This window comes from Festucalex cinctus, chromosome 12 (genome assembly GCF_051991245.1).
Source record: "Festucalex cinctus isolate MCC-2025b chromosome 12, RoL_Fcin_1.0, whole genome shotgun sequence".
Lineage (NCBI taxonomy): Eukaryota > Metazoa > Chordata > Actinopteri > Syngnathiformes > Syngnathidae > Festucalex > Festucalex cinctus.
Genome location: NC_135422.1, coordinates 17,555,466 through 17,576,627, shown reverse-complemented (window position 1 = coordinate 17,576,627; position 21,162 = coordinate 17,555,466). Strand labels below are relative to the sequence as shown.

Sequence of the window (21,162 nt, the reverse complement as noted above, 5' to 3'; positions counted from 1 at the left end):
TGTAATCTAAACTGTTTAATTTTCCAAAATAATGCATTTATTGAGGACCTTGAACAAATAATTGCCTAATACATGTAGGGATGTAACAATATCCAAACATCACAATACGATATTATCACCATATGAAGGTCATGATACGATAATTATCACAGTATTTAAAAAAAACACAATATTGTGCGTTTGTATATTACAGCAATGCATATAAACACCTACAATCTCTAATAACACTTAATATTGACGCACTTGGTAATGCATGCACACATTGAGTTCCTCCATATATTGACTCGCTTCACAAGCATATTCCGTTCCCCTTCATCGGACCATGAGCGTGGATTTAAAACATAGAAGGGCCAAAACATGCCTTGTGAAAAGTAAACTGCACTAAAAAAAACTAGCCACCAGGGGGTGCTAGAACTGCACAATTGGAAATCAAGCCAACTTTTTTTTTTTTTAATATATGTGCTGTTTTTAATATCGTGACATGATGACCACAATATATTGTGGCAGCTTTAATAATGCGATATCACAATATTGTGGTTATCGCTACATCCCTAATTAAATGACAATTGCAATATTGAGGATAAAAAAAAATCCTAATTAGATTATTTTCCAAAATGTTTCAGGCCTACTCATGAGTCAATATTAGCGTAAACAACAATTGTTGTATTTAAAAGAAAACAGACACTTTAAAGTGCTTTGCTAGCTTTCTTGCCTTGAACCCGAGCTTGGTTTCTTCTTTTATTGAGTTTATTAGTTTCCTCTTTAGTCTTTACGTTGTTCTTTGTGACGTGTTGCTTCTTCACTTTTGCGCTCTTTTTCTTGCTTATTGTTGCGTTTTTCCGAACATACTTGGGTTCTGCTTTTGTCGATTGTTTCTCGTTCAACGTCTTTGCTTTGACTGGCTTGACTTTTTTCTCCGCAGGTGACGTCCACTTAGCTTTGCTGGTCGTCGTCGGTTGGGCGGCGGCGACTTTGAACTTCCTTGGCGGAGGCCGCGTCGGTTTGGCACTCATGTCCAGCAGAGTCGCTGCAATGCAAAAAAACACGCGCAGTGGTTAAGTACACGCTTGTTATGCGGGACATGTGTTGACATTTTTGAAAGGCTACAAAAGGAGTGCAATAGCACCTTTCCATTTTCGCCTCTCTCTGCTCTTAATGTTCTTTACATAGAAACATAGGAAAAAAGAAATCAAATAAAAAGACAACTATATATGCGACCTCAAAGCAGATGTACTATTTGGCAGAACTTGCATAGACTTCAGCTTTAGAAAAATAGAAAAGTGATTAAATCGCAACACAAAAATGTCCGCTTGGTTTATTGAAGGACTTCAAAATATCTTTGATGTTTACGGACTTAAGTGTCTGATGTTTACAAAAACGCATACGTTAGGTTCATTGACGATTCTGAATTGTCTTTGACGCTTACAAAAACATGCGCGATAAATTGCAGCAAATTGTCTTTGTAGTCAGAGATGCCAAAATGTCATTAATGTTCACAAAACATGTATGATTGATTTGTTTTTGTTGAATTTGTTTGTACAAAAATGCATGTTAGGTTTGTTGAAGACCCCATTGACTTTGATGTTGAATAACGTACATTTGCTGAACACTTTAAATTCCTTTTTGAAGTTTGCAAAATAAATTTGCTGAGACGAAAGTCATTACAAAATGTTACGTTTGTTGAAAACGCTCATTTGTCTTTGATATTTACAAAACATTGCTTTGTTAAATACTAAATCGTCTTGAATCCAAAAATATGGTCAATTTGTCCTTGATGTTTACAAAATGTGTATGATCAATTTGTAAAAGAGTTGCTTTTGATGTTTACAAAAACACATACTTTTAAAAATTGTTACAACAAAATCAAAGAAACCTAATTGCCTTGGATGCGAACAAATACAAGACTAAAGTGTCTTTGATGACAAAACATGGTTCATCAAAGACTGTTTCATTGTTTACGCAAACCCATATATTCGGTTTATCAGTATCATGAAATTGTCTTTGGTGTTTACAAAAACACAGGGTTGTTGCAGACTAACTCATCTTTGATTACAAAAACGCATACAGATCGTCAAATTTTCATTAGACTCAGTCTTAAACATTTACAAACACTGTACATCAGTTCAAGTTCAAGACTCAAATGTCCTTTGTCGACTGAACAATACCAGGTTCAATGAAGAATAAATGGTCTTTGAAGTTCATAAAAAAAAAAAAAAAAACATGTTTAATTATATAGAAAATGGATGGGTGTTTAATTTTCGTGGTTCCATTATGTGAGACTGATGCGGGCACACAAATCACGTCTGCCACATGTGACTTACATTCCCGGGGGACAAAAGGGATTTTTTTGCCCTGTACTTTGACTGGCAGCCACTTCTGTTTACATTTGCCTGGAGGAGCTCGCCTGCCACAATAAAACACAAAATCACGTATTTCTGGAAAATGAAACCAGTACAAAAACACTCTAAATTTGTCATTGATGGACATCAACACACATACATTGGGTTGTCTGAACAAAAGTCAAATTGATTCAGTTCTTTGTAATACAAAAAAAAATGCACAAAAAACTATAGACACAAAATTGTTTTTGATGTTTACAAACACTTGTCAGATATTTGAAAAAACATTTAAAAAAAATATCAATTACCTGGATGGGTCCACAAATTTGAAGACGGTGCCCGTAGGCGACAAGGCGCTTGGATTGGAGGTAGCTAGGAAGTACATTTCCCCTAAAAAAAATCAAACACAGCAAAATTGAGGTTGGTTGAATGCGACAAAAAGCCGAAATTCGAGCGACAGGGTTCACCAGCTTCGTCTTCGGCGAAGGAGATGATGTAGTTGTGGTAGTGATTGATGAGGCCTGGGAAAGAACACGTCGTAGCGTCTCCCATGCAAATGCTCCTTTCTTTCCAACTTCCTGTCGTCCGGTCTTCTTCTAACGCCATGATGCGCCTGTTGAAGATCCAAAATTGTCTTTGACACAAAAAGACTTTGATGTTCCCTCACAATATGCGCGTCACGTTCATTAAGGCCATTTATTAACTTTTCGCGTCTTTGTTGAAATAAAAACGTTACATTTGTCAGACTGAACTGCCGTATGAAAAACATCAGTTACGAAACATTAGGTTAGTCAAAGACCAACCCTACCCCACACTGATTCCAAGACGCATGCCTAACTTAGGCTTGTTAGTTAAGCCAAAAAAGTCTTTAAATAGCTTTAGATTTGTACAAAAATGTATGATGGCTTCATGGATGACACAACACTATCTCACCACCTTACTTAGAAGATCTGATGTGTGAGATTTGCAATTTAAACAAATTTACAGAGCACAGATGTTGTGGTGGTGTGCCCTCCCCATCACCCGCCTCCCCCACCAGTTGGCTGGCCTCTTACCCGCTCATGAAATCTCCAAAAATGTACAGGCCGTTGAGATTGGGCGACTCGCAGCCCCTGTAGACGAATCCGCCCGTCACAGACTTGCCCACATGGTGGCTGTACGCATGTATGGGCGGGATGTCATCTGGTGCCAGAAAACAGCAGAAATTATGTTATGAGGGTAAAAACAAACAACAACAAAAAATATATTTGAAGCAGAAAATACATAATGATTTAAAAAGATGTGCATTGAATCAAACCGAACCGAATCATTCCTCATTAAAATATATTCATATGTATGTATTGAATCATCTTTTAGTGGCGATTGAAGGGCATTTCCTATAACGATATCGATAACATTTGTTGGTCACACATTTGTATATAAAATGACAAACTCATTGTATCAAAATGAGCCGTACCATATCGAATCGTAATCCCGTTCAGTTGAGCCGAATCAAATTGTTGCACTTCAAAATCGTACCATCCTTCACTCGTATGGCACCCCATGTGTCGAGATACGTATCGAATCACCTTCGATTGTAGAGGTTGAAATCGGAGGGGAAAAAAAAAAGAAAAAAGACTCACTCAAGGTCGAGTTGTGGCACAGTTCCACGTCGTAGCACTCCAGGCCTTCCTTGGCGCGCCAGCCGTAGTTGCCGCCCTTCACGATGATGTCGATCTCCTCGTAACGGTTCTGGCCCACGTCGCCACAGAATATTCGCCCGCGGCCGCGCCGTCCAACCGGGTCGCCGCGGTCCACCGAGCACCTCCACGCGTTCCTCAGCCCGTAGGCGTACACCTCGGGACGGGCGTCAGCGTCGGCGAGGAAGGGGTTGTCCACGGGAATCCTGTACCGCTTCCCGCCCGCGTCGCTCCCGTCTACGTCCATGCGGAGGACTTTGCCCAACAGGGAACTCCTGCGTCCGGATTTTAAAAACACGTATTTGATATAGACAAGAAGACACGTGCAGGATATTTGGTTCGCAATGTCGCTGATATGTCCAACGCCATCTTTTTGGGACGTCTTACCGGTTTTGCGCGTTTCCGTGCTCCCCAAAAGGATCGCCGGCTTTGCCGCCGTCTCCGGTGAAGATGTACAAAAAGCCGTCGAGTCCAAAGAGCAGCTGGCCTCCGTTGTGGTTGGCGGCGGGTTCGTCAATCTCCAGAATGACACTGCCGGGATTTTAATGGTCAGAATCCTGCATTTTGGTTTTGTGCACGCCATAATACTTAACCTTGAGTTATGTCAGCTAAAGAAAATACTAAGTGTACATTGGACATGATGTGCTGTTAACAAAGTGTTATCTCGCTTCAAAAACACTACCGGTTTGTCAAATAAAAAATAATAAAATGAAAACATATGGATAAAGCACATTCAGGTTTAAAGAGAAAAACACACAAGGCTGTGTAACTGTATGACATTGCCAAATATAATCATCATATTAACTCATTCAACCCAAAAACGTGTAAAAACGTTTTTTTAATACTTTGTCCTTAACTCCCAAAAACGTCTTTACACGTTTTTGTTTTTGTTTTTAATGCAAAGGCAGACGGAAGGCTTTGATGCAGCTTCTGACATGAAGAGGTGGCTTAAAGCAATGGTAGTTATTTTTTTTTTTTTAAATGGCCAGTTGGTGGCAGCAGCAGAGTATAAGAGATCAGCCAGGGCCATGTTGTAGCAAGCTCTTTTTGTTAGTGTTTTCACCAGGATTGTGAATATTGATGAACATTAGTTATATTCTAAATAGTGTTGTCAAACGATTGAAATTTTTAATCTGATTTATCACACTTTTTAATTTTGATTAATCATGATTAATCAGCTAAATTACTTGCGTATTTGCCTAATATAAAATAAATACAAAATACCGTAATATTTAGACATTAACGCATTTTATTATCTGAATGTCATTTGCAAACATTGATTGAATGCATGTACGCGTTGTATTGCTAAAAACGTAACAGCATCATATCAATTGGGTGAAATTCAGCAATTATTAATTAATTAAATGCAAATTACTTTTGTTTTATCTAAAGTCCCGTAGGGATGTTTTTTAAGGCGAAATTTACCACCGAGCTCACCAACTGGAGTCACCCCGCTCATTTTGGAACAACAGGCGTAGGAAATGCCGTGCATTGACCTCATCACTGACCTGCGCAGCCTTCAATGTAACCACCCGGGGTTACGTTCAAGGCTCAAGTGCGGTCAAAAAAAAAATAGTGCGATTAATCTGCATTAATATGTGATTAATGCGACATTTTTCTGTGATTAATTAATCTATTAACGCTTTAACTTTGACAGCCTTAATTCTAATGCTAATTCCTGCAACACGGTAACAGATACAAATACTTTTTTTTTTTCCTGATGAAAGAAGAGACTCTAATCTTTCTTTTGGTTGGTTCCTCCATATTTTGATAGCAATAGAACACAATATTCTGTGGGCCTTGCAAAATCAGTCAAAATCCAGTAAAACAGCGGGGAACGAAGGGGGTTGCTTCACTCAAAATGGCTGCGAGTGAATGAGTTAATAAACAATGCAAATTAACAGTTAAATATGCCAGGCCAAAACAGGCCATCTTAAAAGATGTTAAGTGAAATCCATAAAGACTATTCTATATTACTTTTTAATAAATCAAGTTGCTGTTCATGTTAAGTGAAATCAATACTTTTTTTTTTTATTAAATGATGTGAAATATGTTAAGTCAAAGTTGACTATAACTAATAAAGTAACTTTTATAATGTAACTTAGTCACTTTTGAAATCAAGTAATCAGTAGTTTAAGTTACTTTTAAAGTCAAGTAATCAATAAAGTAAATTTTTACTTTTTTTTTTTTTTTTTACAAAAAAAAGTAACTAAGTTACCTTTTCAAGGTAATTGTGGCAGCACTGTTCAAAAAGCATCCTTGCGTCGTACCTTTCCGAGTCGGGATCGGCCACGTTGACGTCGTGCCGGGACACTCTCATCTCGCTGATCCGCACCTTCTCCGTTCCGCCGTCCACCTGGACGGAGTAGTAGACGAAGACGCGGCCGTTGCCGCGGTAACGGGGATGGAAGGCCATGCCCAGGAAGCCCCTCTCATCCCCGGGCCAGAGTGCGGTCACCGCCCGGCCGCTCATGTCCAGGAAGGGCGTCTCCAGGCGGCTGCCGTCGTGCAGGTACACCCACACCATGCCCAGCTGCTCGGCCACGAACAAGCGGCCCGTGCCGTCGCCCGCGTGGAGCATCAGCACCGGGTTCTTCAGCCCGTTGGCCACCTCGCTCAGGCACAGCCGCAGGCAGCCGTCGGGGTCCTCGGCCGGCCGGCCCGGGTCGCCGACCGGACGGTCGCCGACCAGCACGTCCGGGTAGCAGTAGTCCCGGTCCGGTAGATCAAGGGCGGCGCAGAAGGCGGCCGCGTCCCGTTGAGCGGCGTCTCGCAGGCGCCCGTCGGAGCTCAGGTGCTCCAGGACGTGAGCGCACCGGCGGTGGAAGTCGGAGCAGAAGTGAAAACACAAGCCGGGGATATCGCGGATGGGCGTGCGGGGGTCCTCGGCGTCGTACAGGTGGGCGGCGTACGGGGAACACTCCTGAAGGCATCAAATGCAAATGAGAGGATGGGTTTTCTCAATGCAGCTACTAGCAGCCAACCCAAAACCAGACTTTGAAATCCTAATTCCAATTCCATGATGAGCCTGCCTTAAAACCTGAATTTGAAGCCCAAAACACACTTAAAATCCTACCCCTAATTTGAAATCCTAACACTGACTTGAAACGCTAATTGGAAACTCTAACTCTGTCTTGAAATTCTAATTTGAAGCCCGAAAACTATTTTGAAACTCTAAAATCTCTAACTTGGCTTGAAACCCTAACTCTGTCTAGGAACCTTAACCCCAACCCTGATTTGCATCCCTAATTTGAAACCCTAACCTTATCTTGAACTCTAAATTAAAACATTTTACTTGGCTTGAAATCCAAATCCTTCAGAACCTACTCTAATTTGAAACCCTAAATCAATCTTGAAACCTTAACATCAACTTGAACAGTAATTAGACACCATAACCCTAATTTGAAAAAGTAAACCTTAATTTTGAAGTCAAACTAATTGTGGGAATGCTGAAGCACTCCTACATATGTTATTGTGATTTTTATTCTGCACACTTTTTTGCCGTCTAACAACTCCCACACAATACTTCTGATTTACACCGTTCAAATTTCAACTTGTTTCAAAAATTCACGACTCCTGGGGTATATATTGTCTGATTCCACACTACTTACAGTATTGGCACAATTTAACGTTAAATATAAACTTCCCCATTCATTTTCAATGAGACAGACATTGGAATTTTTCTAAGTCCCACTTTCCACGTCCACTTCCATACATACATCTTATAATCATGCTCAGTGGTGCAGATGGTAAAGTGCATTGTCCAGTAAGCAGGAGGTCATGGGTTCAAATCCCACCTTCAACTGTGCATTGCAAATATATCCATGGCCATTGTGCTAAGTGATATATATGTATACAAACTGACAATCAGTAAATGCATTATAATTTCACTGAAATTATTATTATTTTTTATTTATCATCCAACTCCAATGAATAATTAGTCATTACGTGATATTGTCTTAGATTTACTTTATAAGCATTTCACAAGCATTCAGTGTTTATTAACATTCACCTTTCAGCATTCCCACACAATTTCTGCAGAAATTGCACTTTTTGTAGTTAACTAATTTTTATTTTTATTTGAGTAACTAATTTTGAAGTCATCCATCTACTTTATCTATTTGTGACTACATAAAAGTGCACCTTTCTATATTCCAAAGTAAGCATACAACTGCAGTCCAGTCTGTTGCTGTTACCTGGCACATGACCTCCTTGAGGCTGTCCTGACAAAGTTCCTGCCCAGTGGCCTCCAGCCACCCGACGATGTCCCAGTAGGTCTCGGCGATGCGGTTGTCCGTCTCTTGGTCGCAGCAGCCCAGATCCTCGTACTGCGTGCAGAACTCCAAGTGCCAGGTGGGCCGGAAGGGCGGCTGGAAGTCCAGGCACTGAGGGTGGCCGTGCGCCAGCGCTGACAGGACAAGAAGGACAAGTGAGCTGAGGAGCTCCATGGCACCCTGACCACCGGGCATGTTTTGACGCCTGCCCTCTGCTCTCCTTTATGTATGCACTCCCTCCTCCTCTTCCTCAACATGCACCGCCTGGTAAGTTAATAAATCCGAACCCAGGTTTGAAACCCGAACCCTGACTTGTAAGAATCATTTCAAACCCCTGCCCATGCTTGATACCCTAACTCTGATTTGAAACCCTGACCCTAATCCCAAACAATAGTTGTAACTCCCATTTCTGGCTTGAAACCCTAATTTAAGACCCAAATTTTATTTGAAACCTAAACCAGACTTAAAATACTTTGGAACAGTATAACCCAGGATATAAACCCTAACCTTAAACCTTGTCTTAAAACCCCTGTTTTAAATCCGAATTTGAAACCTTAACCTCGGCTTCAAAGTGTTATTTGAAATCCAAATATAAAACTGTAACCAAGGCATGAAACATTAATTTAAAACCCTATACTTAACTGAAAACCCTGTCTTGAAACCTCAATTTGAAACCCGAACATTTGCTTGAAACGATAACCCATGCATGCAATCCTAATTTAAAACTCAATCTCTACGACGACATTGTAGTTCCTAAAAAATATTTCAAATGGAGAACTAAATCATCAATAACTGTGAAAATATAAAAAGGTGTTTAAAAAAAAAAAAAAAACGTGTTGAGTATGCATAGTGTATCCACAAGGTGGAAGCAACAAACTTGGATGGCGTCGAAAGAAAATTGCGGAAGCGGAACTACGGTAAGGAACTGAAGTCAATCTTATCAATCGAATAAATGTTACTTATGGTATTTTATTCCAGAGTAAAATGAATAACTTTGTTACGTTTTATAATATGCAATTAAAACAACAGTTAAAAATTGAATTCCTCAGTTTATATTTGTCAATGAGGTCGTATTATTGCCATTTTCAAGCGTGGTATTGTGTGACTCGGAATTGTAAGTACTTTTATTTTGAAAGCATCAGTTACGTTTCCGGTTATGTTCCGACTGGCCTGGTCCGCTTCTCCCCGCGGCGAATCGGCAGCTTGAGCTCAGGCGAGTCTGACGACAACTGTCGTTTCTCCGCGTCACCATGGCGCCGCCGCGGTGCTGAGCCGAGGCGGCCACTCGCGTTCACGCTCGGCCGGTGGACCGCGCTCATCCGACACTCGGATATCTCACCAGAGGCCACAATGAGCTCGGAGGTCGCCGACAGGCGGGACAGGCCCGACAGCAGGAACAGCAGCACCAGCAATAGTAGTAGTAGTAGCGGCGGTGGCTCCTCCGACAAAGAACCCGACATGGACGGCTCGGACCACGACGGAGACCTCGCCCGGAGCTGCCCTCCTTCCCCGCCGGCGACTAGCGCAACTTCGGAAGAACGTCACGAACCAGCCGCCGGGCCTCGACCGGCGGGCGGCGAGGGCGGCGGGGGTTCCGACTGCGACACTGTCCGGCCGACGAGTCTGTTCTCCTGGCTCCAGAACAGGTCAATCAGACGGGGCGTGTTTGTGGACCCGGTGCGGGACAACTTTAGGACTATGACTAGCTTGTATAGCTCCATGAACCCGGCAGCCGACTCAGTCAACCTGAGCACCAAGACCCACGGTGCCGTGTTCAACCTGGAGTACTCCCCGGACGGGTAAGGCCTTCAACTCTGGTGACCCCGAATGCGGAGGTCGGAAAGGCTTCATTACACACATTAGAGTTGTTTTCTTTTTGGCCAGGATTTGAAACCCTAATTTCAAACCAAAACCCTGGTTTTCAACAGAAATTTCTGTCTTGAAACCCTAACCCGATACTTAGATAATCTGCACAGTCTCCAGTCCATTTTATTTTTGTAGCAGTTTTCTCGCTGCCCCTACTGTATTCTTAGATTCCCAAATATATGAAACTAGGAATATTGTCTCTAGTTAGAGTATCAAGTAATTATACTCAAAGAGCCGAAATTGCTTTATTAACAAATACGGTGGTGGTTGTTGTTGTTTGTAAAGTACTGTAGGTATTACAATCACGTTTGTAAGCGATTAGAGTGTTTGGGTCAGTTGGTCAGTGTGGATTATAGCTGGGTCAACGTGACTAGACAGCTCGCTAAAGCGGGTCAAGCTGAAGCAGCAGGCTGGCTCACGTTTGTGTTCCTACTTGGTACTCCAGTAAATGTGCGATACCTCCATAGCCTTAAATCCAGGTCATTTTAGAGCTGTAATTTTATTCAGTTATACCTCAGTATTTTTGCTCACTGTTATCATACCGTCAGAATCTAATATTATAATCTAGTGGAAACCTGAACTTGTAACCCTAATCGTAAAGCCGAACCCAATCTTGCAACTTTGGCCTCAAATCCTAATTTGAAACCATACCCTGGAAACCAAACCTTTCTCTTTCTTAAAACCTAATCCATCCATCCATTTTCTTGACCGCTTATTCCTCACAAGGGTCGCGGGGGCTGCTGGCGCCTATCTCAGCTGGCTCTGGGCAGTAGGCGGGGGACACCCTGGACTGGTTGCCAACCAATCGCAGGGCACACAGAGACGAACAACCATCCACACTCACACACACACATACACCTAGGGACAATTCGGAGCGCCCAATTAACCTGCCATGCATGTCTTTGGAATGTGGGAGGAGACCGGAGTACCCGGAGAAGACCCACGCGGCACGGGGAGAACATGCAAACTCCACCCAGGAAGGTCCGAGCCTGGACTCGAACCGGAGACCTCAGAACTGGGAAGCGGACGTGCTAACCACTCGACTACCGTGCCGCCTAAAACCTAATTTAACTTAAAATAAAAACTAACATTTTGCTTCAGTTCGAACCCAGGAATGACATCTTGATTTGGACCTCTTAACAACAACTTGAAGTCCTAATTTTTCTTGTTCTAACTCTGCAGGGTAATCTTGAGTTGTGATGAAAGGCGCCCAAAATAAAACGATTGATGACGTGTGATCTTCAGGTCTGTGCTGACGGTGGCCTGCGAGCAGACCGAGGTCCTCCTCTTTGATCCCGTCTCGTCCCGACACATCAAAACCTTGACGGAGGCCCACGAGGATTGCGTCAACAACATAAGGTGACTTTTCCTCTTCCCCACTTTTCTTCTCATCCTATCCAATTAATACCTCTTAGAAAGTGTCCACCTGTCTTGCAAGAGTCGCATATAACCATTAGGGCTGGGTATTCATTCGATTCAGAAGGGCCCGTTAAAATTCGATTCACGATTCACATTGATTTTTGATTCAGTTAAGGATTTCATGTAGTACCAATTTGACTTTTATATGGAAGACATTCCCAGAAGTACCAACGCTGCAAAATTGGTGCATTAGTAAAAATATGAATATTGACATTTATAATTGAATCCAATACAGTTACATTAATCATGTATCATGTATGTTTTATTGAACATGAGCTGATCAAAACCATAAATAATAATTGAAATCAATTGCAACCATGGCACTATGTACATAAAGTGGCAAGTCACACATTTACATTCCTGTGGCAGATTTTATACTAAAGTTCCAGTGGTTAATAAATAAAGTATATTAAAAGTATCGATTCATGGTTTTGTAAATCGATATTGGGACATTGAGTATTGGGATATTGAAAAGAAATATCGATTTGATATTGATATATTTTAGACGCAGCCTTAATAACCATATCATTTGCTAAAAAATTGTCATTGTGGTTATTAGGGATGTAACGATAACGGCAATATTGCGATATCACGATATTAAAACTTCCACACTATATCGTCGTCGTCATGTCGCAATATTAAATGCAGCACATCTGTTAAAAAGTCAGGTTGATTTCTATTTATGCAGTTCTAGCACCCTCTGGTGGCTATTTATTTATTTTTAGTGCAGTTTAATTTTCACAAGGCATGTTTTGGCCCTTCTATATTTTAAATCCACGCTAATGGTCAGATGAAGGGGCACATAATATGCTTGTGACCCAAGTCAATATGTGGATATTTTTTAATATCGTGAACCTCGCCACAATATCGTGATAATATCGTATCGTGATGTTTGGATATCATCCCTAGTGGTTATTAACGTAACGCAACGTCACCTCGTGGACTCTCGGCAGGTTCCTGGACAACCGTCTGTTCGCCACGTGCTCGGACGACACCACCATCGCACTGTGGGACCTGCGCAAGCTCAACTCCAAGGTGTGCTCTCTGCACGGCCACGCCAGCTGGGTGAAGAACATCGAGTACGACACCAACACGCGCCTGCTCGTCACCTCCGGCTTCGACGGCAACGTCATCACGTGGGACACCAACAGGTTGCCAGATATGTACTTTAAAACAGTAATCATTTGTGTCGCAACTTTCAGTAAGTAGTGATGTCAAGATACCAAAATTATGACTTCTGCACGATACCAGTCTGAAGTATCTCGATACCCAAACGATACAGTGGTAAAAATAAAAAAATAAAAAATCATTCATAAAGTATCTCATTGATACTGAAATGATGCCAAAGCAAAACCTAGAAAAGAAGTGGAATGATAAATGACTAACCATGCCTCAATTACTACTTTCCTATTAACCTGGGCTTTACTGCCATCTTTTGGCATCATAGATCGATGAAAAGAGTACACAAAAATTGTCCAAAAGCCAAAAATTCTTCAGGATATGCACTGAGCCCTACTTCCAGGTAGGAGTGTGACGCTATATCGATATCGCCATAAATCGTAATGCTTTGTCTCCCGATAGATTATCGATACATCTACGCAAGTATCGAGATATTTGTAATTAATATACAGACACTACTAACGGCTCCTTTGTTCATTACCTTTTGAGCAATTACTTGGCGGGCCACTATGGGGAGCACCTCATAAGAGTGGCGGGGAAATGGACGGAAGTCCTCAGGTGAAGAAGACTCATGAGCTTAGGTTTTATTATTAGTATTATTATTATATTTTTATTATTTTATTCTTATTATTTTACTTGTATATATTATATATTTAGGGCGGCACAGTGGGATGAGTGGTTAGCACATCCGCCTCCCAGTCTCTGGCCTTCCTGGGTGGTGTTTGCATGTTCCCCCCGTGCCTGCGTGGGTCTTCTCCGGGTACTCCGGTCTCCTCCCACATTCCAAAGACATGCATGGCAGGTTAATCGGGCGCTCTGAATTGTCCCTAGGTGTGCTTGTGAGCATAGATGGTTGTTCGTCTCTGTGTGCCCTGCGATTGGCTGGCAACCAGTCCAGGGTGTCCCCCGCCTACTGCCCAGAGCCAGCTGAGATAGGCTGCAGCACCCCCCGCGACTCTTGTGAGGAGTAAGCGGTCAAGAAAATGGATGGCTGGATATTAGTGATGCACGATATGAAAATTTTCAACCGAGACAGATAACCGATAATTTCCTGCTTTGTATGGTCGTTACCGATACCGATAACCGATACATTTGTTTTTTTATATTTAATATAGCCTTCATATAATCATATATAATAATAGAATTTGTTCATCCAGGAATGGAAAAACTGATGTTTTAGTAGCTCTGATTACGACAGCGAACAAATGTGCCTCTTTCAAATGTGTATTTTCTATATGAACTGGCTAACAGATAATTACACAAAATAAAAAGTTAGTTTTTAAATTAATACAGAACTACAACTGGTTTATCTGGAAAAACAAAACATTCATGTATGTATTCATGAATATTCATGTATTCATTTATGCGATATCACGATATTGCCGTTATCGTTATATCCCTAGAAATGAGATAATTTCATTTGGTTGTTTGTCACTTGTGCAAAGCTTTTTCAAGCTTTCCTCACACGCTCCCGAAAAATGTCCCCGCGCAGATTCACGGAGGACGGCTGCCCGCACAAGAAGTTCTTCCACACGCGCTACCTGATGCGGATGCGCCTGACGCCCGACTGCTCCAAGATGCTCATCTCCACGTCGTCGGGCTACCTGCTCATCCTGCACGACTTGGACCTCACGCAGTCGCTGGAGGTGGGCAGCTACCGCATGCTGCGAGCCAGACGAACCCCTCTGACTTCAGGTCGGTGGAGCAAGCGTTTGTTTCCCTCGTGCCAATTTATTTATTTAGTTATTTTGCCTTCGGGTTCAAATGTGTTCCTTCCACGTCGAACGCTTTTAGATGGAGGCGCGCTGGCGTCCCGCTCGGCCGGGCCTCGCCACGGAAACGACTCCAGCAAGTTGCACCCTCACAGGGAAGGTGAGAGAGAGCCCTTTTCATGTGCTTTTAGGGGGGAAAAAAATCGTTCAGCTCTAGTTTGGTTTCCAAAGGTGATAATTTCGTCGATGAGTAATTTTTTTTCCCAGACAAAAATTCGACGAAAACTAAAAGAGAAGCCATTTATTGAGACGATAACTAGAACTAAAATTGACTGACAACTTCGTCAATGACTAAAAGGAAAATAAAAACGACACAGTGATGAAATTTCACACAATCCAATCCGAAGTAACGAAACGCGGGTTGGAGAGTTGTCGATGTTGTTGTTGGCTACCTAATAAAGTGGCCGCACAAAGCAGGCCACCCGTCACGCCGGCGACGCAGTCGATCACCGAAGCCCAAATCCTCCTCTCCTTGCAGGCCTTTCTCCCCGGAACAGCCTGGAGGTTCTGACGCCGGAGATCCCGGGCGAGCGGGACCGCGGGAGCTGCATCACGTCCCTGCAGCTGCACCCCAAAGGCTGGGCCACGCTCATACGCTGCTCCAGCAACATGGACGACCGCGAGGTGGGGCCGCCGTGGCTATTAACATCTTATGATGTCATGTTACCGTTGGTAGCACAAAACATCCCAGCTGGATTGCAATCTGTGGCGTTAACTGTCCGCAATCAATTATAGTTTTGGAATTTTTTGTTTTAGTTATTTTGATTTCGTTTTGAGTATTTTTTATTTTTTTGTATTTTTTTTTAAGTTAATTTTAATTAGTTTTCAGGGTGGTTCTGTTAGTTTTTATTAGTTTTAGTTATTTAATAAATGCTTTATTTTAATTTAGTTTTAGTTACCGTATTAGTTTTTTTTTTTTTTTATGTGTATTACTTGTGCACAATATTTTAAAAAAACACCATGGGAGCGATGAAAAATTGTAATTTTCTGAAAGTGTAAAAACAAGACTTTAATATTCTGATTTTCATGAAACTATACTTTTTTTTTCTAGAAAAATCTAACTTTTTCGAGAGAAAATTCAACTTTAGTTCAAATGCAGAAAAGGTAATATTGCAACTTTCCTCTCAAGAAGACTACTACGGTAATTAACGTCCAGTTTTCATGGAAAAAAAGTTATTTTTTTAGAAAAATTGTATTCCCACCAAAAAAATTTAGGGAAAAAATACTTTAAAGGGATACTTGACCGTTTTCAGCAATAAAAAGTTTGTATTTTGTGTATAATAAATGTGGTAACTTCATTATTTTTTCATGTACAATTAATACCTTTAAAAAGTATTTTTTCTACTTGCTGTCTATTGATGATGACATCACCTGTGTTAAGGAAGTAGGTAACGACTAATATTAAGATAATATTACCTTTTCTGCATTTGAAATAAAGTTGCATTTTTCTCTTGAAAAAGTTGCAGATTTTTCTAGAAAATTTTTTCATGAAAATCAGAACATTAAAATCTTGTTTTTCCACTTTAAGAAAGTTAAAATTTTTCGTCGCCTCCATGGTGTTTTTTAAATATCGTGCACAAGTAATACAGGAGAGTGGTTAGCACGTCCGCCTCCCAGTACTGAGGACTCCGGTTCGAGTCCAGGCTCCGGCCTTCCTGGGTGGAGTTTGCATGTTCTCCCCGTGCCCGCGTGGGTCTTCTCCGGGTACTCCGGTCTCCTCCCACATTCCAAAGACATGCATGGCAGGTTATTTGGGTGCTCCGAATTGTCCCTAGGTGTGCTTATGAGTGTGGATGGTTGTTCGTCTCTGTGTGCCCTGCGATTGGCTGGCAACCAGTCCAGGGTGTCCCCCGCCTACTGCCCAGAGCCAGCTGAGATAGGCTGCAGCGCCCCCCGCGACCCTTGTGAGGAATAAGCGGTGTTAAAAATTTGTCATCTGGAGGTGCTTTTTATTGGCTGCTGCTAGATGACATCACTTTTATGTGACACACTTTCAAACGTCCTTTTTCCGGTTAATATCAAAATAAATCAACTTAAAATCATCTCCAAAGGCTCATGCATTAAATTAATTACCAAAGACTAAAACGAAGGACATTTTTGCTATAATTATAGTTAGTTTTATAAACATGAAATTTTAATTTTATTTTTTTATTTTGTTAATGAAATTGTTTGTTGAATTTTCGTTGTAGTTTTTTTTTTTTCGTTAGTTTTAGTTCACTAAAATAACCTTGCTGGGAAGTGGGAACATCGTTTCGATGTAGAATGGCCTCCATCTTAGTTTTGAACCCACCTCCATCTTTTGTTTTCCATCTTGGCCACGTTCTCCCCGCAGTGGACGTGCGTGTACGAGTTCCAGGAGGGCGCGCCCACCCGTCCGCCGGTGTCGCCTCGCTGCTCCCTGCGCCTGACGCACTACATCGAGGAAGCCAACGTGGGCCGGGGCTACATCAAGGAGCTGTGCTTCAGCCCCGACGGCCGCCTCATCTGCTCGCCGTACGGCTACGGCGTGCGCCTGCTGGCCTTCGACGAGCGCTGCGGCGAGCTGGCCGACTGCGTGCCGGTGCAGACGGGCTGCCTGCGCGAGGTGCGCGCCATCTACTCGCACAGCGACGTGGTGCTCACCACCAAGTTCTCGCCCACGCACTGCCAGCTGGCCTCGGGCTGCCTCAGCGGCCGAGTGGCGCTCTACCAGCCCAAGTTCTAGCGGAACACGCCCCGCCCAGGTAACGCCCCCGCCCACGCGTCTTCTATGCACACGTTTTTCAAAAAGTGCCACAAGGGACGTTCCCCCCACCGGCAGCGTGAACGCTTCATTCCACCTTAAATTGCAGATTTAAGGTGGAACAGTCGGGCGGCGAGCACGTCTGCCTCACAGTCGTGAGGGTCGGGTTTGGAGCCTGTGCTCCGGGATGGTCTTTTCTTCGGCCTCCTCCCACATTCCAAAAACATGCACATTAGCTTCACTGAAGATTCTAAATTGCCCCCAGACGTCTGAATGGGAGTGTGATTGCTTGCTTGTCGATATGTGCCCTGCGATTGGCAGAAAAAAGGAAAGAGAAAGAAAAGCTTTTTCTCTCCTCAACAAGCGATGACGTACATCTTGTAACTTAATTGGTCAAAATACAACAAATATATATATGTATATAGTTGTTTTGTTTTTTACGGAGAAACACAGCCTTTTTCTTAAAAAAAATTCAACTTTTTCTGAAAGTGGAAAAAAAATCTACTGCCCAAAGCCAGCTGGGATAGGCTCCAGCACTCCCACGACCCTTGCGGGCAAGCAGTTAAAAAGAAATGACTTTAATATTCTGATTTTCATGAAACTGCATTTTTTTTGATAGAAAAATGCAACTTTATTTCAAATGCAGAAAATGTAATCTTGCAACTTTTGTCACAAGAAGACGACTACGGTAATTAATGTCCAGTTTTCATGGGAATTTTTTTTTTTTTTTTTTTTTTTTTTAAGAAAAATTGAATTCCCAAAAAATGCAGAAAATACTTTAACCTTGATATATTAAACTATTGATTTACAGAAAGATGACTAATAATCCAATTTTCTAAATAAAAAAAAAATAAAAAGACTTAAAAAAAAATTTTTTTAAAATGTTAAAAATTTGTCTTTGTAATGTTGTGTTGTTGTTTTTTTTCCCCTCATCAAATAACTAATCTAACATTTTAGGAAAATAAAAATAAGAAAACACAATATCCATCATGTACTATTATAACTTTTTTTGTGCCTAGGATGTCTATGTCTAACTGCATCAAGTCAATATAATTAAAAAAATAAATAAATAAATAATAAAATAAATAAATAAATAATAAAATAAATAAATAAGTCGTCTTAGGTCAATTGGAATAGTAACAGGTCCAACGGTTGGATCCTAACTCATTGAAGAGTTGTTGTTTTAATAAAAATAATACTATGTTTGTGTAATATTATGATGTTCTTTTGTGAACGGACACCAACTCTTATGACATTGGTGATAAAAATCGAACAAGCTGCACAAAAAAAGCATTGAAAGTTAACACAACTTTAATCGTGTAAGAGTACGACTTCTTTATCGACCAAAGACGACCAACAGTCTAGGAAATAAAATCTAGTTTATTTTATTTTTATTTTTTTTGTGGAATAACAACTTTAATCTCATAATATTTAGACTTTTTTTTTTTTCTTTTTTTTGTCTCAATGGAAGACAAAGTTTTTTTTAGGAAAATTGTTTTGCGTGAGTGTGTTCGAACGCTTGTTTGTTCAACTCTGTGATTGGCTGTCGACCAGTCCGCCCTGCCCTGCCTTTCGCCCAAATTGAGCCGAGATTGGATGCAGCTCATGCCGCCGCCCTCATGAGGATGAGCCGAGTCGAAATGGATGATTGGAAAGCCTTGTGGAGTCGATGTTCAATCGAGACACGGAGCAAAAAGATGGACGTCGATCCCGATCAACAGGTGCTTGCCTCTCCGTTTGCCGCCTTTCGCTGTTGTTTCCGCTTCGTGGCCTTTCAGCGTTTTTCTGCGTTTGGAGCTCCTCGTAGCACGCCACCAGCAATGGCGATTCGGTGGCTTTTTTTTTTTTTTTTTTTTTGCTCTTATGGTTCTCAATCACACATTACCGTGGAAAATACTCCTTTAGTTGTTTCCCCATTCAACCCTTTTGACACTTTTCATATTGCAAAAATCCAGAATAACAAAAACGCCCAAAGAATTTCCTTCTCATCTGTTTTTTTTTTTTTTTTTTTTTTTTTTTTTTGGGTGTAGGTTTCCTGTACTAATGATGATAGTGATAATAAAAATAATACAAGAAAAAAATAATGAAAGCTAAGTGTGAACTACTATGCATATCAGCCATAGTTGGTTATCAATAAGGGCTGCTTAGGACCACACTGGAATGAAAAAAATAATAATAAAAATATATATAAAAAAAATATATAGATTTTTATTTTATTTAAAAAAAAAACAGAAAAGATGGATTATGCATTCTGACAACATAAATCATGTATTATTACGGATTATATATATATATATATATATATATATATATATATATATATATATATATATATATATATATATATATATATATTAGGGGTGTTAAAAAAAATCGATTCGGCGATATATCGCGATACTACATCGCGCGATTCTCGAATCGATTCAATAATCGGCAGAATCGATTTTTTTTTTGATTTTTTTTTTTTTTTTTTTTTTTTTTTTTTTTTTTTTTTTTTTTTTTTTTTAGGATTCACACCTTGAGCATGGAAGAATGTTGTATGAACGGCACATTAAGCCTTAATATTTTCATTTTAATGTTCAAACATGAAACAGATTACAACCTCTATAAGACTGAAATTTCAGATAAATAAATAATACATTTTCATATAAATCTTACACTCTACAAGCTTACTGATTAGTATTTTCTAAATATGAATGAAAAAAAATCGCAACAATCGACTTATAAATTCGTATCGGGATTAATCGGTATCGAATCGTGACCATTCGTATCGGGATTAAACGGTATCGAATCGAATCGTGACCTGTGAATCGTGATACGAATCGAATCGTCAGGTACTAGGCAATTCACACCCCTAATATATATATATATATATATATATATATATATATATATATATATAAATTTTAATTGAATTAAAATACATTTGGGTTTTTGTTGGGGGGTTTTGTAACTGCAACAATTTTCTTTACAAACGACAGCCTATTTGAACTTTCTTGGAGGAAAAATAACATTATTTGTTTAAAAAAAATATATATGAAAAATAGAACCGTATTCTTATGAAACTCAGACGTTGGGTGGGGGAATACAACTTTTTTACAAAAAAACATTTTTCTCAGAAAAAAATACAAAGCTTTAAAGTCTTATATTACAATCAAATGACTTTCATCTTCTGCTTATTAAAAACAATTTACAGTCTTCCCTCGCTATAACGCGGTTCACTTTTCGTGGTCTCGATGTATTGCGGATTTTTTTTTAAGTGCAATTTAGCATATTTTTTTACAGTAGTATACCCATTTTATAAAATTTTTGAAGGTTTGAACATTGTCAAAGTTTGAACAAGAGAGAAATGTGAGAACACGTAAATGCCTCAATGAGAAAAGTGTCTAAATTGTGCGGTCGGGGATTTTAGAGCCTTAAAACATTTATAAGAGTTGTAAAACATAAAGCTAACTACTTCGTGGATTTCATTTATTGCGGGTATTTTTTAGAACCTAACCCCAGCGGAAAACGAGGGAACACTGTACAGTACTTCTGTTGAGCAAGAATGCAATTTTTTTTCTTAAAATTGCGAGCAGACTTTAATCTCGTTTTATGACTGATTTTTTTATTATTGACAAAAAAGTAGATTTAATCACTTTTTTTTTTAGAAGTTAGTATTACAAACTTATTGAAAACAATTTTTTTTTCTAGAAAATAACATTTTACTACTATTGTCATAATATTTCTCGACAAACCAAAATTAAACATACAACTTTTTTCTATCAAAAAAAAAAAATCCCACAAGTAATCCCTTCAAGTAATCTGATAATATACAACCATTTGGAGGGGGTAAATCGCCATTTCTAGAAAACATTTTGCGACTCCTGTCGTCATGCTACTTTTTCACGATAAAAGACTTTAATAATCTGG

General features: G+C 40.4%; 3 protein-coding genes across 6 annotated transcripts in view; 2 read left to right on the top strand and 1 right to left on the bottom strand.

Annotated features, from left to right (window-relative positions):
• The window catches only part of rmnd1 (required for meiotic nuclear division 1 homolog), a 33,382-nt gene extending 31,641 nt beyond the window's left edge, over window positions 1-1,741 (top strand). For 2 of the 4 annotated variants that reach the window (XR_013287541.1, XR_013287543.1), the window contains exon 14: window positions 923-1,739. The gene's annotated coding sequence lies outside the window, so the exon portion shown is untranslated. Of the gene's footprint in view, window positions 1-922 lie in introns of all 4 variants that reach the window. The other 2 variants (XR_013287544.1, XR_013287542.1) reach the window with 2 other exon arrangements.
• hhipl2 (HHIP-like 2) lies at window positions 20-9,096 on the bottom strand. Its single transcript, XM_077538747.1, has 9 exons — window positions 8,215-9,096; window positions 6,289-6,941; window positions 4,406-4,549; window positions 3,962-4,293; window positions 3,395-3,521; window positions 2,807-2,952; window positions 2,648-2,729; window positions 2,322-2,404; window positions 20-1,027 (listed from the first exon to the last, which is right to left on the bottom strand). Exons 1-9 carry the CDS (start codon window positions 8,485-8,487, stop codon window positions 687-689), a joined length of 2,181 nt encoding a protein of 726 aa, XP_077394873.1. The 5' UTR covers window positions 8,488-9,096; the 3' UTR covers window positions 20-686.
• A 353-nt stretch (window positions 9,097-9,449) lies between these two features.
• Window positions 9,450-17,977, top strand: wdr32 (WD repeat domain 32). Its single transcript, XM_077538748.1, has 7 exons — window positions 9,450-10,091; window positions 11,404-11,517; window positions 12,531-12,728; window positions 14,249-14,451; window positions 14,551-14,628; window positions 15,007-15,152; window positions 16,861-17,977. Exons 1-7 carry the CDS (start codon window positions 9,643-9,645, stop codon window positions 17,230-17,232), a joined length of 1,560 nt encoding a protein of 519 aa, XP_077394874.1. The 5' UTR covers window positions 9,450-9,642; the 3' UTR covers window positions 17,233-17,977.
• The last annotated feature ends 3,185 nt before the right edge of the window (window positions 17,978-21,162 follow it).